Here is a 17633-nt window from a genome sequence, read left to right on the forward strand (position 1 = left end):
ACATGCACCAGGATCATCAGCCAGGCGAATGGAGGGTCCAAGGGGATCCTTTTCCCATCTTCTGCGAGCATCCTGGCGACGTGGCATGGTCCTCGCGGAATCGTCGAGTGACAACTGGCCGCTTGCGTTCCCTTATTCCAGCTGCTCGGTAAATCATCGCTTGCGACAACTCGCGCGCGTGATAACTCACGACTAGCCGAGATTTCCCCGGTTTTACTCGGCTAGGCTCGATAAATTAGCCGGGTTTTCGCAAGTGGCACCCCACACGCCGAGGGGAGAAATCCGCGCCGCGATTGCAGCGCCACAGCGGGCCACGTGCGTGCCGAGACGTCACTTTAAGGAGCTGCACCTGCAGGACCCTTTATCAAGCCGAGTTTCCTCGTACATTTCACTCTGATAATCGTCCCGACGAGTGCACGATCAGAGGGGCCATGATAAGTCCCGAATTTAAAGGATCTCTGATATTGCGAGGGAGCAAAAATCCTGGGGACTCTATTTGCGGGTCCAGAGAGCGAATCCGGGATGATTGTCGAGTTACTTTTATTTTATCCCCTCTGGGGATTTTTCCGGACGCGGAAACGCGACTGCTTGCGTTGAGGTCGGATTTTAGTTCTCCGATTTGCGTGCTTTCGCCCCTGGAAATCCCGGAGCTTAACCAGCCTCTCTTTGCCGCGCTTTTTTCTGTCGCACCTGTAACAGAATCTGTATAAGGGGTCCAGGAGATGATTGCGCTAATATCTCGCGATTAGCGGGCAGGAGCGAAGCCGATAATCGCGAGGATGATTGTCACCCTCTTCAGGGTTGGTTTCGTCCTCGACTCGAGGTTCGGTTTAGAGATCTCTGCGAGATGCTCCTACAGCTTGACGGGCCACAGTGGCGAGATCGATTCCAGGATCGATCGACTCTTGGGTCTACCTGGAGCCGATTCAGGAACTCGTTGTCCATGAGAAGTCACGAAGGAACCCGGGAACACGATCGCCTAAGATTTCCGACCCGCTGTATTCGTATCACTTTCTCCTCGGAGGATAGACCCGAGGATTCATCCGCGTTCTCGTCGCACCGTATAAATAACGCGGAGAAACGCGGCCGGAAGGAAGGGAGCGGATAAAAGCGAGGACTTCCTGGAGGTGATTTCAACTTTGGCTCCATCCAGCATCCCTCTACTTAAGATGACATGAAAACAATGTCTACCTTTCTCCAATCTGATATCAAAATTTTACTCCGCATTTTTCCACGCCAACCGAGATTCTTTAGTAAATTTTTCTATATTAAAAAATGTATATATGGAATTGAGAAAATCCAGGGGTCTCATTCGGAGGAATGATCATTAACGATTTATCTCCCCTAGATGCCATTTTCCTGTCACCTGGATATCTGATCCCAGATAAATTGAAGGCACATCCTTACAGGATGTTAGGGAGATATACTCGAGTCTGGAACTTCGCTTCTCTTAGATAATGAAATCTAGTCCCTAGGTCTGCTGAGGCTGGGATTTTAATTACCCAACGAGAGGTCTCTCTAATTATCAGATCGTTACCATCTGGGTCATCGACACTCGCGGGGGGCACATTTTATCCCGATGATTGATCGTCGGCATCCATCCCTATCGTTAGCTCAGGAAAGGAAGGATTGCAGGCCCTCTGGTTTGCGCTTTGCGTGGCCTCACGTCGTCGCTTCCACGCTCGGAAAATTCATATTAACCTATTAATAAGAATCGCTTACCGAGCTCGCACTGCACCCGGGAAAAGTAAATCGACGTTAACCGCTGCCTAGAGCTGCGCAATCGGTACGCATTTTTCCCAACCCTGATCTTTCTTATCTTTTTCAGTTTCGAGGTGTAATCCCGAGCCTTCCGGATTTTTACCGGGGTCCTTTAATGATAGCGATACGAGGCTCCAGGCTATTACAGGATCTGGGATCCTGCTCGAGTGTTAATGAGCGAACATCAACGTCGAAGACGGGAACAGGACGAGACGGCTCGATGCGGTGTTACTCTTCATACTTGGACACGGGTATTCATTAGATCGCCTCGCGTGTCAATTTTTCCCCCCCATACGAATGTTAATTAGGTAATACCTGGCTATTCGGGAAATCATGCAATCCGATGGACCCGATCTCGATACAGCTTGAAGTAAAGGCCTGGAATTACCCGTGGAGAAAAAATTAATTATTGCATTTCATTCCGACAAGGTAAGGTCAGGACTAATTCCTGTGATAACATTCTGGTATATCGGTGCCGATGGACCTAAAGAGGTCATTTTACCCCTTTTTTTATATATCACTTTCCACGAGGATTTCAATTTCCCACGGACTGATAATCTCCTTTATGATTCCTCAGCCATGAGACATCGAAAGCAGGGGAAAAGGGGCCTTCGTAAATGGCGTCGAGGAATAAAACAGAGCCAAGGATGCGTCGATCCTTCTCGATAGCATCGCGTAATGGCGATAATGGACCCCCGGTACGTGCCAAATGCTCGCACGGTTTCTTCATCCGGATCGATGAGAAATTCCACGTCGATTTCGAGTCCTTTGCATGTACTCCATCCTTAACGCAGGACCTGGAGGAAAGAGGTCCCGGTCGAGCACGTATCCCGAAGAGGAGGTCGAGCCTCACTCGTAAGTGCACGTCGTTAATTCCAGCGCCCTCGTCGATGCGATTTTGATTTATGAAAAATATATCTAAGTACCTTCCCTTCGGGGAGGGAAATTTATTTCTTACAGATTTCGACGGGGGAATCCCGAGGGACTCGACCTCGATCGGAGGCGATCGCGGTTCCGGCTTCGCTCTTCGGCATCGCGACGTCGAATCTGAGCTCTTCAGGGCAAGTTTCCCGTCTCGACGACGGAGATATCGGACCACTTTCTCCGAGGTGACGTTCCCCGCGAAAAGTAGTTCAAGACTGAGGATTATACGTGCGATTGCCCGCGCGATTACGTCGGCGCTTAGCTTACGTAAACTTTCTTCGCGCCGAGGCACTACTTGAAGTGCATCCTACGTATGCAATCCCCGCTGCATCCCGAACTCGGGCGAACTGGTCTTTCATTTTCTTTCTTTTTCATCTGCCGAGGGTTATTAGAGTGACAATAATTTCAGGAGCGATTATCCCGCACTGGCGGAAGTTTACGCAACCCGCGCGACGAATGGCCGCGCATTAAACGGGGATTATTAATAACTAATAATGGATCCAGAATGCCCGCGGCGAGCCGACTCCTCGACGACGGCGGACAGGATGAATCTGCGTCGTTATAAATCGACGTACTCTAATTACCGGCATATTGCCGACGGTGCGTCTATTTGCGCAAGCAAATTTCCGCGGTTTTATGGAAAATTCATATTTTTGACGTTTCCTTTTGTTAATTTTAAACGCATCGCTGCTGGAGATTGGTATATGTCGAGGAGTCGAGGGCTTCGGTGGTATGTACTTCTTTTACTCTTCTGCTCTGGATGCAAAAATCCAGGGGAATAATGGATATCATCCTGTCGACTCTTAAATGGGGCTTTCAATTATCGGGGTACGCGAGTTCGCGCCGTTACTTGAAATCGATTCCCCAATGCTATCGCTCCTCCGAGGCTGTTACATCCTAAATGTCCTCGATTATCGACTTACGTGACAGTCCGCGGTCCCGGGGAAATCCAGGGAACGAGCCCGATAGCTTTCCCGGTGTTTCGCGATTAAACAACTAAGTGCAGTCGAACTGCACCTACCTCTACTTAAAATCGGTACCTCGGAGTCATGTAACAGCCACTCGAAATTGTTATCACCTAATCGAGGAGGAACTCAATCTGTATCTACATGCTCATGGTCTAGATTGTTGCAGTGCCCTTGTACAATTATTTACTGCAACAATCGTCCGACCTAGAATTGAGCTGAACTCCAGTAGCGTTTCTTAAAAACAAAAAAAAAATTCATACAAATTATAATTACCCTGCAATATTTTATCGTTTGTCCCTGCGTGTTGGCCTTCTTCCAAGTTACCTACTTCATTGCATTTCATTCCATTTCATTGCATTTCATTTAAATTCCAGGGCGAGGGGCAAACGCGACGGCGGACTTCGGTGGACGAAGTCGGGGGGAATTATTACTTAATTAATCTGCCGGCTGGTTCCTTGGCTGTACTTTCTTAATAAACAGACCGAGAGCCCGAGGGGCTTCGACGAGTCTCGGTTTCCCAACCGAGTGTGCACAGTGTCGAGGTTGTGGGAACGTTTATGTACCGAGAGGAACTCTCCCACCTTCCTCTTCTAGGTCCCTTCTCTCAGCTCGCCCCTCCACGAGTTAGACACTGGAGGGGATTTAATTTACAAGCGTATTTATCTTCGGCGGAAACAGTGCGTATTTCTGAGATGCAAAAACCACGGAATTTCTGCCGCCTACCTGGCACTCTGCCACTGCAGCTGCAGCTGCAGCCTCAAGGGCAAGGATCGTGATTATCCTACGGATCGGGGGATGCTGAGTTGCACGGACTTTGCCTTCAATCATGTCATATTTAATTTTTAATATCCTGCTGGATGAACCAGTCAAATGAGACCGATGATCATGAAGTTGCCCGACTCATTTCTTTCGTTGGGAAATTAACTTCCCATCATTTTGGATTTTTTTTTAATTTCACTACTTTCATGGGTACCGGCACTAGTAATGCAAATGTACAATGGATATGAATTGCGGATAGATATTTTGCGGCATTTATCTCTTTAACCAGGATTGTAAACGAATTGTCATTTTGAAAATGCATTATGGGTATGACCTAGGAACAAATGTTCACTCTTAGGTTTACCATTTCAAATATAATTTCAAGTACGAACCTCTTCACCTGCAAAAGCTCTTCACGGAGGTATTGCTCGTGTCGGTGCGCAAAACTTGCCGCAAAACTTGGCTCGATAAGTTTGCGAAGGGTTCCTGGGCTTCTCTCAAGACTCTGTGCACTTGTACTCGCAATTATTGCAAAACTCTGGATAACTTAACCGTGAGCGAGAACTCTCGTATAAGTTGATCGAAGGATCGAAAACTCTGATACGACCTCGTTTGATCCTAGAAAAATAAGTCGTTTAATTATTAAACAACCTGGATATTAAATAATTCTCACAATTCTACTGCAGATATACTCACAGCTATGTAAATGAACGGGAAACAATAATTATCCGCCTCCCATATAACAGTACAACCATATTTTTAATATTCTCGAGAGCCTATCTCGCGGCCATCGGTTAACAATGTATTATTTACAAACGTGTATTTACAGTCGGAATTATGTAACAGTTTGGTATTTTTGGCTTGCATGTTAGAAAAAAAAAATATATATATAACTTTTTTGTGCACAGGATTACAAGTGTAATGTCAAACACGGACATAGAAGAGGGATTGTAAAACGTGAATTTCCAATTCGCGTCCCATTCGTATTGAATTAAAAAATAAAAAATCAAGGATTACCGTGGGACTCTTGACGGATAAAAAGTAAGGCCGGATGTGCAGGTAGTTGCGTTTGGAAATTTCCCCCGACTTTGGTTTCCTTTTTTCGTTTCTCTTAGGGTGTCGCAAGGATTGTTTCGCGTCTAGTGATAATTAACACCTAACAGTACGTGCGTAAATAATGCGAGGTAACGCACATAACTCTTTCGGCCTTCCTCGGGCGAGCTGGAATAGGTCGGGCGCTGAGTTCCTGTAATTCTTGCGCAGACAGCGAGTCGAGATCGATGACGTCCTCGTCCTCGGCGAGGACGGCATTGACCAGGAGAAATCCGCTAAGAATCCCGAAATCGGCATATTTCTTGAGCTCGGCCTTGAAGAGGTCCAGGGTGAGGTCCCTGATGTTCTCTTCGGGGAGGTTGAGCTTCCTGAGGTGGCCCACGAAGGACCTATAATACGTCTCGACGAGGTCCTCGTAGTGGTCGTCGATGATGGAGGACTTGGCACTCGAGTTCACGAAATAGTGGAAATCCGTGGCGATCGAGACGTGTCTCATCACCTGGAAGTCCACCAGCTTGACGTCTACCACCCTGCCGGCCTGGTCGTGCTTAAATAGTAAATTATTGTTCCAGGGATCCCCATGGACCAGGACATGGAATTGGCCCTCCGGCGAGAAGAGGGCATCCTTCATGATGTCCACGGTCTTCCCTCTGAGACCCCCCACGGCCTCGATCGCCTTTTCGACATCCTTCGTCCTGGGCTTTATGGACTCCAGCTGTAAAATCGCATGGTGCAAGCTGGCCTCTACAGCTTGCCCAATCGCTGGCTTCTCATCTCTGGGGAAAACCGCCTCCTTCAGGTGGGAGACCAACTTCAGGAACCCTGGTCGGTCCTTCAGCTTAAGCGCGTACGACTTGGCGTGGAACGAGGCGAGAGTCTAAGAGGAATTAATTGAACCGAGTGAAAATGACTTCTTAACCCGTTGCTCATCTTCAGGAAGGAATTCCCCTCGGTGGTACCTGGAGAACGGAAACGCAGTGGTTCATGTCCAGCAGATCCATCCGGTCGCAGACCTCGTAGCCAGCCAACTTCAGGTCCTCCATGATGATGGCCTCTGGACCTGCATAGATGCACGCTGGACCAACTGGACCCAGAAGAGGAAGCAGCTCCTTGTAGGCGTACGCCTCGTTGTGGAAGAAGTCCGCATTTCGGATGTACTCGGCGATCTTCCGGTGAAACGGGTAACGCTTCGACACGAACGTCTTGTTATAAGCTATGGAAATAATTAAGAGAAAAATTCAGAAAAGTGGGCCAGGTTGTCATTTCACTTTCTTTCCTTTCAGGAACACTTACGCGAGCCGTCTCCTCGTCTGCCGACTATCTTCGACCTGACGACTATCGACAAGTAGTTGTCTCCGCACTTGGTCCCGGCCTCCTCTTCAGCATGCACTATCGTCAGCTTGGGGTCCTTCTCGAAGACCCTCAGAAGGGGCTCAAACTGTTCCACGATTTCTGCAATTTTACCCCGAGGTAGAAGAAAGGACGAGGGGTGATAATCGATCATCGCATCGCAGTTAATTATATCGTAATTAATAATCGAGCCGGAATTTTCGGCCCCGCGGCTCGACCCTCCGCTGACGCGTCATAGTTTATGATGAATGGTCAATCGATCGCGCCGTGTCTCGATAATCGACGGTAACGGACATGAATGGAGCACGTAAACCGTAGGAACAATAAGTCCGCATTACGTCTGGACGCGCACATGTACCCGACACATGTACTCGCGAGTATGTACGGCGGCATTATGTTAGCAATGGCCGTAATACCCACTGACACACTGCAGGCGTGAATCAAGGTCTCCGCACAGATATGCTCGCTCTACGTCGCCTCGTGTTGATACTTACCACGTGTCGTTGCAGCGAAATCCTAGAGTAACGAGGAATGGCAATGGAAAGCGCAAGAGAGAAAAAAAAATATATGAAGTGAACTGCTTCCCAAAATTTTACCGACAATTTTACAAAAACCCGCCGCGGTGGGCTTCTTCAAATCACGTCATCTGCGCGTCGCATCGACTTCGGTGCCCTCAAAACAAATGGCTTAGCTCCAAAATTCTCGAACAACCTCGTAAAGTGAACCGAACTAAAAGGGAAAAGAGGTAAAGCGGCCACTTGCAGCGGCGTTGGGCAAACTAACGTCCCAGCAATATTGCTGGGCGCAGTGTTAGTCGGTGCATACAAAAATGCACAAAAGTGCAGGTAGTAAAGAATCATTTAGTACGGCCGAAAGCGTTGCCCCTCGGCTTTGTTACCCCTTAAAAATTCTATATCTTGCAATCATGCTTGTCTACCCTATGTCGAGTATGACGTCAAGTTTTAATGATGTTTCTTAATTTTCCAGTGAACCGGAGCCGACATCTCGCGGGATGTGTCCAGAAAATTCGGAACATGAGGATGATAACCGGTAACAATGAAATATCCGAAATGACAACCCATTGGTCGCACGATATACCCGGATTAATTAATTAATAAAACGATCATTTGGAACGACTAAAATTGTTTCCCATTGATGATAATTCCATTGTCGCGTGAAACCACGTTAACTACCACACGCCCCACCTGATATCTCATTAAAATGAGGTTTTTCAATTTTTTACCAGGACCGGAGTGGACACCTGATATCATGAGATATGTCGAAAAAAAAAGAAAATTTAAGAAAAAAGATGCAAAAAGGAAGATACCACCGCAATGACACCGATGGACGCACAAGTCATCAAGCCACTCGGGAAAGCTGCACCGAGAGGACCCTTCGCGGGAAGACGCGATTCCGCGTCCAATTTGCGGAAACCAGATGCATGTAAACCGTAGTCGGGTGCATTAACGTCGAGGAAACGGATCCGTCGAACCCGGTGGTTCCGCTTCCGGGGTCGAAAAGTCGAATTTCCCGGGTGCGAAAATCAGGGCTCGGGCCCTCGTACCTGACACGGTTCGCTGCTCCATTTTCCGCACCGCACTAGGACTAGGCCAGCAACGAACTATTCCGATAACTATGCGATTGCGATGTTAAGTGCAATTCAAGGGGCTAGATAAATGCGCCAGCCGCCAAAGCCGCGGAACGGCCGCTAGACGAAGCCCGCGTGAGGCCGCTCTTCGGAGTATGACAACGCCGATGCACCGATGCCCGATCTGTCTAGCTTTTCCTCCTTTTCTCGGGCTCCTTTTCCTTTTTCCGCATCCGAGCCGAGTCCTACTAGTAGACCCTAGACGATTCCCCGACTTCCCACCAAGGAAATCCACCTCTACAGGAAGAGCACGCAAGGCCGCCGTTTGTCGACGCGCCGCACGCGCCGCGCTGATAAATGCATCCTGCACTCGGAAAACCGTGACGTAACACCGCAAAACTGCATCAGTTATCGCTCGAGTATCCTCCTATCTAATGATCCCCTATTTCGGTTTCCGGGTTTTTCTTCGACGTCGTCTGACAATCCTCGCGTGTCGACCTTCGTTTCCAGGGACTCGCGGTGCACTTTGGATCCTGCATCATGCAGTGCAACTGCATCTCCTAAGGGTAGTAATGCACATACGCGCATGTGCCCTTACGTGGCCTAATCATGTGCCGTTAATTAATATAAAATACGGCGGGGATATTAATGTTTTGATTTTTTTTCTCATTTTTTTTTCAATTCTTTTCTCGTTGCATTGCCAGTGCATCGGTCGAGCACCGATTATGCAGGTGGAGAGGAGGAGTATTTTCAAAATGGAGGGAGAGCTTAAAGTCTATCGCGACGTGTCGGTCAGTGCTTGTTGATATTATGAAATCCCAGATACTGGTATCTCTTATCTCCCCATCCAGATTATAGAATATTTTTTATCCATACGCCGAAATTATGCAATTGAGAGCGAAACTCCTTTCCGACGCGACCTTCGCCACCGCGGAAAAGCACCGTCATAGAAAATCCGCGTTTCTTACTTTTTTTCTTCTCCCAGGAAGTCGATAATTTACCTTGCGTGCACTTCACCTTCGCGCCGTGGAAATGATAGCAGTGCGTTATCTTTGAACCACGCGCGATAATCACGCGCGTCGTGTGCAGTCTCCACGTGTGAGTTTCTTTTTCTTTTTCTATTTTTTTCTTTTTCAAAGGAAAACGAATATCAAGCTCCGACGCCGATTAATGATTTCGAAATGCTGAGGAAAATGTGCATCTTTCTTTTGTTCGGCTTCCCTCTTGAGGCTTTCGGGTGCAGTCAGGATGCAATTGTTACTCGATCATCGCTAAATTCACATACCCGGTGCATGTGCACACCGAAGACTCTCGATCGATGCAACTCGATTGGCTGATCATTAATTATAGACGGGGAAAAATGAATTGTTTATAAGCACGACACATGGCTCGTGCGTCATTTTATGGTGGGGGCGTCAGCATGTGCATCAGTGTATGCACCGAGTAATGGATTTCGACACAGCGCGACCCTATGTCACTCGTTGATGGTTTCACTATCAACGATTGCGATTTTTACGCAACTATCGGCACAGCCGACCTCGAGTCGATATAATTGACTCAAGGAAACCGATTAATATTGTGGAAAAAATACAAATCATCGATCGGGAAGAAAATATTAATTAATAGTTCGGTGGATCTTGATGACACTTCCGTACGTCCCGAGTGCATAGGGACTTTGCACCGGAGAGAGATGCAGCTCGCCTGAAAAATCCAATTGCATGTGTCATGTGGGAAATTCTTGGAAAATTCCTGAGAAATCGGGCACGCCGGAAGTGCCGATCGAGACCTTGGATTGATCTAAATTTGCCGATACAGGCCTTCATCTCAGAATGACAAAGGCTCTTTGTCAGCATCCGAGCGATTAGTAAATCGCTTCTGATCGGCCTTCGTGGGACAGTAAAACGTGCATTAACTGAGGGCTAATTAATATTCGTCGCATTACACTTGCCCCATTCATTATTCTTGAGGAGGCTGAGACACATCAATCCGGAGTAGTCACGTAGCGTAATTTCGCAATGACAACGTACCCACGTACCCGTCTATGCAAAGATCCTCGGGATCTTCACCAATTTGCGGAATAGCAATTTACGATCTATCAAATCATCCTCATCGTGTATCCAAGATATCCGAGAGGATCCAACCGGATCGCTCGATCTCGCGGATCCAAGCGCGATCTAATCTCATCTCGTTGATGCGCTATGTGGCAACGAATGATTAGGAGCCTGTCTATACTAATTCCGTGGAGTATTGTTGCACGTGGATCGACCTCCTGTCAAACGTCCCCAGTTGCAACAGAAACTGCATCCCTCGATCGAGGGAAAAAAGGATTGCGTGACGTTGCCTTAAATTAAAAATAAAAAAAGAAAAAAGAGAGAATCATTTCTTGTTACGTGCAAAATGGCGACGAAACTTTTACGCACACTTAATGGACAGTGCAAGAAATTCTGACGTCAGTCTCGCGGAATTACGATTGAACGAGATGAAGATGGAATTTTAATAACCATTCGATCGATCGGTTAAAAAATGGGTTAACGGCGGTTTGACAGGAAAATATTGAAAGAAATAGGAAAAGCTGCGGTTAGCAGGGTAACGAGGGCAAAAATGCAACTCCACCTCGAGGCTTCGAGTAATGCTCGGTAATTCGACGTAATCGTTCATGAAGCTGACGTACCGAGGACGAATATAACCGCGACTAATTCCACGTGCATTGTTCCGATAATTCTGCTTTCCAAAGACGGAGGACCTCGGGAAAAGGCTGAGATTGCCTTCGGCGAGTTCCGAGATTTCTGGAGCAAATCGATCGCAAATGGGATTAGGTATTCCAAAATGCAAGGAATTTGAATAACGCGGCTCTTCAGGGATTGCGTAAATCACTCGAGGTGTAAAAAAGCAATCCAACCAGTCCATAAACTGCGGCGCCAACGAGGCACGCAAGTCACTTAACAATCCTCCTCGCACCTGAGTTATGATAATTGCACCAACACACGTGTCGGTATCTGCATATTGAAAAATGCAAAGCGAAACACGTTGTCATCATAATTGTGCGATTTCCCGACCAGGGACGAATCGCGAGATCGCAGGATTTTCTGCGCGTCATACGCAGTTTCAAAGGATCGATCAATTAATATTGATAATATTGCAAACTAAACCTGTCTCTCTTAAAAAAACATGCGTTAAGAATACCGAAGGGAAATTTGCAGAGACAATAGAAATTTTGAAAAATAAATTTATCTTTATCTGAGGAGGATTAAGTAAGAAATTAATAGAGAAATCGAGGCGTGGCTATGGGGAGCGTTAGAATTGAAACTAAGTCCTGGGGATTTATTAATTATTTTTAATTATTCATCCGATTGGACGAGTGCTAATTTTTTGTCGATGCCAAAAATCGGGGGTAATTCTAGTTTTGGTATGCAGTTGTAGTCTATAGTGTTGAAAATATCGAATTTTTTTCAACGGTGGAGGAGAGGGTCTCGATTCCTGAATATGGGCTGAAAATCGATTTATGAATTAATATTAATTATTCATCCGGTTACAGCAGTGCTAATTTTTTGTCGATGCCAAAAATCGAGGATAATTCTAGTTTTGGTATCCATTTGTAGTGGACGGTGTTGAAAATATCGAATCTTTTTCAACGGTGGAGGAAAGGGTCTCGATTCTTGAGGGTGGGTTGAAAATCGATTTATGAATTAATATTAATTATTCATCCGATTACAGGAGTGGTAATTTTTTGTCGATACCAAAAATCGAGGATAATTCTAGTTTTGGTATACATTTGTAATGGACGGTGTTGAAAAAATCGAATCTTTTTCAGCGGTGGAGGAAAGGGTCTCGATTCTTGAGGATGGGCTGAAAATCGATTTATGAATTAATATTAATTATTCATCCGATTACAGGAGTGGTAATTTTTTGTCGATACCAAAAATCGAGGATAATTCTATTTTTGGTAAACATTTGTAGTGGACGGTGTTGAAAATATCGAATCTTTTTCAGCGGTGGAGGAAAGGGTCTCGATTCTTGAGGATGGGCTGAAGTTGGCCGATCTCCCAGACACCTATCTGTCCGTTCCATCGCTTTCGCAAGGACCTCGCTGATGGAGTGGAAGCTGGGAACCTGGGAGCAGCCAATTTGGTCCCGCTGCTCGTGGACCAGTTGCTGAAGAGGGTGTCGTTGGGACAGAAGGAAGACTTTCCAGAGACCGGCAGACGAGCAGGCTTGGCAGCTCGACCCGACGTCCGCATAATTTCCTGGATATTGCTGCTGATTGCACTCCAACGGGTCTCAAGGATCCTGAGAAAAAAACGGGATGGTCCTGGATCCTCGGGAATCTCACCTCGGTAGATTGCTCGTCCCGTGGGAACCGGATTATCCAGGAGATATCTCATTTTCGGAGGATCCAGGAATATGGAGCAAAATGGAACTAGCTCTGATACCTAGCTTACGATTCGCTGGTCATTAATTTCCCTCGGTCCGCCTGAGAAAATCTCGACGATAGGGTTTAATTTCTTTTTTATTCGCGAGTAAAAATTTCGATAAACGTACGGCACTGCGAAAAGTCCAAGGAAAGTGCTCGATTTACGAGTACCGATACGTAATCTTGGTATTACTTCCACTGGAGGAGGTTGCGAAACTCCCGGATGCAGTTCAGTTATCGCATCTTCTCGAAGATGCAATACAAGGTGCGAAAATTGCCGGGGCGAAAGTGCTTTGCATTAAGTTTCTCCGGTGAACCTCTGTGTAATTAGGCCCCGCCAATCAGCCTTGAAATGTTCGATATCGGCAAGAATTGGATTAGGAAAAATTCTTGAGATTTTGCTAAGACTTCTTACGAAGTGGGCCCAATAATCTGTAGAGAAATATTTCTGGAAGAACGTCGGTATGAATTAATTTCATTATCGGTTAATTGGATCGAAGTGAATGCGTTTGCGAGTGCAAGGTGGAGGGTTACGGTTCGACTCGCATTGATTACCAATTATTGCCATTCGAGTCGGTGAAATTCCATGTATTTCTCGAATTACCGACACTGTATCGAGCAGTGCCGTACTTATCCAATTTGGAACTCATACCGCAGTGCTGACGCTACGTCATTTCGCGCCGCTCCAATTACGATAGTAATTCGGGATAATTAACTTGGGCAATTAATTAATTATTAACCTTTCCCAGGATACGCGAATCTCGACCCATTCCGGAAATGGCGGCGGATAGTGGCTAACTGCAATTTTCTCGAGTACTCTCTTAATGCGATTTTATTTATCCTCTTTCTCCTTTTTGTCTTATTTCTCTTCTTTTCCTCGGCGGTTTTAGAACGTCGTAACGATGTCTCCTTTCCGCGCCAGTTCTTTTGATTACTCGCAAGCATGGTGCATTTAATAATTCTTATTTAGAAAATGTGACCCTTTTATTGCTTATCGATTTTTTTATCAGGGTATTCTATTTATTTTTCAAAAATTGCGTTATGTGGAATTATGCATACCCGTAATTGTCGGCAACGATCCGTGCTCCTGTGAAAGGAAATTGCCATTCTGCAGGCGCTACACCGGAATTCAGGGTGCAGTCATTAAAATGACTTTTATATTTACATAGTCGTTGATAATAAATTTTCTCACCTCGTATTCGGATTAACTAATGTAATATAAAACTCGTGAGGAGGGTACAATTTGTTTAATGTCTGCATTAAATATGTTACTTAAGATTAGGTACACGTTAAGTAAATAAATCGAGCATTATCGGCGAATTTTTAATACTTCGATTTTGCAGATCAGGTAAAGTTCAAGTATTACATATTTTTTTATTAACATTCGTTGTTAAATACTATGAGTATACTGGCTTATGGCATTATTAAAGCTGTCGATTATTCCTTTCAGGAACTATTTACAATACTGGGAGATACCTCCGTTGAGCCGGCCTATTAACAACCTGAAGAGGACCCTGACGAGATCCTGCCCCATCGTCTTCGGATGTCAGAAGCGGAAAATACAGATCATTTATGTTTGTCACTATTGTTCTACTTCCAGGAAGTCGCAGGACCTCATCCTGGCCGACTCTATTCTTATCCTTTACAGAATGCGCATCGTTAGTATTTCCGGTAACCTTATTAATATTCAAATTCGGGTAGTTTTCATTATTCCCAGAGGTCCCTCTCGATCGAGTATTTTCAGCTCCTGAAGCCGGTGCTAAATGTCCAAAAGGACTCCCTCTTCCTTTTCCCTTGTTAACAGAATCATTTACAGAAAATCCTTTAGGACGATTTCCAACTTTAGACTTGAAATTCGGGTAATTTTCGTCTCTCCCGAAAGTACCACTTGATTGTCCCATCCTAAAAGTACTTCTACTTCCAGAGGAATTAGGTGGAAGATAATTTCGAGGATTCCCTTCCGTTCTTCGTCCTTCGTTGAATGGGCTGTTTGAAAAATTAGTCCTTCGTCCCCCAGGTGAGGGACCCTGTCCTGAATTTAAACTTGATGCAGTACTATAAAAGGTGTTGATACGAGGAACTTGAATTGGTGATTTCGAAGTGGAAGGCACTTTCGCAGGTATGTTCGTCCTGCCTTGACCTAGGACAGGTCTAGAGGTAACAGGACCAGGTCTGATCAGCTGATCGTTCCTTTCCGTCGGAGGCGAACCTGGATCAGGAACCGTCAAAGGTGGGTATATAAAATCCTGTCTATCGTCGTTACCTGACTTTCCAAAATTTTCAGGACTCAAGGTGGTTGTCGGTCCCAGGACCAAATCAGGAGCCAGGGTACCAGCGATCGCATTGGAGCCAGGAAGTTCTCTGTTGGGGCCAGGAAATCCGTGTTCCGATCTTCTGGGGAAATCTACAGGTCTGATACCCTCCCTTCCCTCTGGAGTTAAATACGTCCTGTCAGGTGCACTTGGTGGTCTCCTTGAATCTCCACCAGGAGTAGATCCCTCAAACCTGGGAGGAACATAATTCCTCGGTTCCGGGGGCCTAAACCCGCTGAGAAAACGCGAATAATCGTCTTCACCACGGTGACCATCACCGACTCCTTCCTGACCAGTTCCAAACCCTCTATCATCCTCCAAGGTGGGCTCTAGGTAATCAGACCCTGGCTTTGGCAAAGATTTCCGACCTACCCCTTCCTCCTCTTCACTCCCAGAAGAGCTTTCATCCTTCTTTCCTCCAAATCCATCATCAAAAATCCTCTGATCGCCTTGATTTTCAGGATGCCCACCAGGATTAACCCCAGATTGAGGTCCAAACCCATTTGCACCTTCCCCGAGACCTGCAGGACTCAAGTATCGATTTTCAGGTCCTGAAGAGGACGTTGATGGAACCGATGATGATCCTGCCTGAGTTTTATCAGATCCATTCGGTCCCAGATAATGGTTCCCAGGTCGAAACGAAGATCTGGAAGATCCACCGTTCCGAGATAAACCCCTCAGATCAGAAGTTTGTCCAGGACCTCCAAATGAATTCGGATGCTGCACCTGATCCTGCCCACCAGCGTTTCCTCCTGCAAGTGTAAATCGATGAACACCCTCCCTGAGAGCCTTGGGACTCAAGTATCGATTTCCAAATCCTGAAGGAGCTGCTGATGGAACGCTTGGAACTGATGATGATCCTGTCTGGGTTTTATCAGAACCATTGGGACCGGGTCCCAAATATTGATTCCCAGGTGGGAACGAAGATCTGGAAGACGCAAGATTTCGAGGTGAACCCTGATCTCGGGTGTGCCCAGGACCTCCAAATGGACCAGGATGCTGCACCTGATCCTGCCCACCATAGCCACCCTCGTTTTGCGCCACTTCTTTCTGCCCAAATCCCTCGTTGGCGGCACTTTCCTTTCGAGGCAGCTCTTCCGGATAATTCCCAGGCTTTGAACTCTGCTCGGGAACTTCGTCGGGACTCGCCGAGAATCCTCTGGGAGTATCGAAAACCGTCTTCTCGTCTCTTGGTGGCAAATAGTCCGCCAGTTGCGGACCCGTCCTTCTTCCGGGTTTGTCCCTTTTGCGGTTCGCCTCGGCGCTGCCATCCTGGAAATTGCCGTTCCCAGGACTCCCTGCTCGACTAACTGCGGACTCGAAAGCTTCGTTGCCGTTTGAGCTTGCGGATTTAACGGCTGGATTATCACCGTTTAATTGAGGGGGAAGATAGTTGGGATTAGGGCGGTCCTTGATCCCGTTTTGAGGACCTCTTCGAGGCCCCCGATGATCATTGCTCGATGATCGGCGATCCTCGGATCGATCGTTCCGCTTAAATAATTGTAGGCCGTTTTCGGACACCTGATTTTCGACCTGAGGTCTTTTTGCAATCGTTTGGGGATGGTTTATAATTTTCTCGGAGTCTGAGAAATCTGCACTGCCTTCTCCTGTGCCTGCTAGGGACAAGTCGTTCCCTTCGTGCGCGGAATTGCCTTGGTACCTCGTCCTGGGGATTTCGTCCTTGTTCCCTGGGAAATGGTACCCTTCCTCGTTTTCACTGGGTTGTTCAACTTCCTTTTTCGACTTGATCAGGGAATATAGGGATGGTGCCTCGTCGCAGATGAATTCGTACCACCAGTCGCAGACGAAGTGCTTCTGGTTGAAAATGCTGCCCCCTGGGCACATGAACGAGCTCTTCACACCTCCGGTGTTGCACACGTGGAAGACCTAATTTTTTTTTTTAAACAATTAAAATTGATATCAAATTTTCTTTCTTTTTTTTTTTAGAGAGGGAAATGAATCGTGCGTTCTCCACAAAAATTGGAGATTCGGTACGTGGATACGCGAAGGAATTTTTTACTTCGTGAGATTGCACTTGCGGAAGGTGTGGATTTTATTAAACTCATTGGGATTGGTATAATGTTTTGCTCTCTTTTTTTTTTTTTTTTTTTTTTAGGAAAGTGGACCATGAGAAGTCGAAAATTCAGGGACTAACCTGACATCCCGTTTCGACATCGGCGTAGTATCCTCCAGGTATCTTATCAGCACAGGTGAAGGAGGTTTCCGGGATCCTGTCCAGATTCGGGTAATCCCTTCCCGGCTCTCCCGAAACCGCATCCTGCCACCCATTTCCATTGATATTACCCGACACCTCCTTATCCAGGAAGCCTAAAATTTGGAGCACACATCCATAACCGCTAACACTCGAAATGTCTCACCGACTCACCTGCACTCTGGTCCCCAAATCCATTAGGAACATCCTGTGGTAAAGGAGGTACCTCCCCTACATACCCGGAAGAGTACGTGTCCTGAAAACCAGCGTACTCGAACCCCTGCTGCTGAAAGGA

At 46.5% G+C, this 17633-nt stretch overlaps 2 protein-coding genes across 2 annotated transcripts; both read right to left on the bottom strand.

Annotated features, from left to right (window-relative positions):
* Positions 1–5150: 5150 nt before the first annotated feature.
* Positions 5151–8738, bottom strand: LOC105698151. Its single transcript, XM_012422151.2, has 4 exons — positions 8380–8738; positions 6759–6917; positions 6425–6678; positions 5151–6342 (listed from the first exon to the last, which is right to left on the bottom strand). Exons 1-4 carry the CDS (start codon positions 8399–8401, stop codon positions 5569–5571), a joined length of 1209 nt encoding a protein of 402 aa, XP_012277574.1. The 5' UTR covers positions 8402–8738; the 3' UTR covers positions 5151–5568.
* Positions 8739–14180: 5442 nt separating this feature from the next.
* LOC105697882 (collagen alpha-1(III) chain) lies at positions 14181–17633 on the bottom strand. Its single transcript, XM_023434735.1, has one exon. The coding sequence runs from the start codon at positions 16969–16971 to the stop codon at positions 14272–14274; it is 2700 nt and encodes an 899-aa protein (XP_023290503.1). The 5' UTR covers positions 16972–17633; the 3' UTR covers positions 14181–14271.

This window comes from Orussus abietinus, unplaced genomic scaffold (genome assembly GCF_000612105.2).
Source record: "Orussus abietinus isolate OABI.00-Male unplaced genomic scaffold, Oabi_2.0 scaffold1, whole genome shotgun sequence".
NCBI lineage: Eukaryota > Metazoa > Arthropoda > Insecta > Hymenoptera > Orussidae > Orussus > Orussus abietinus.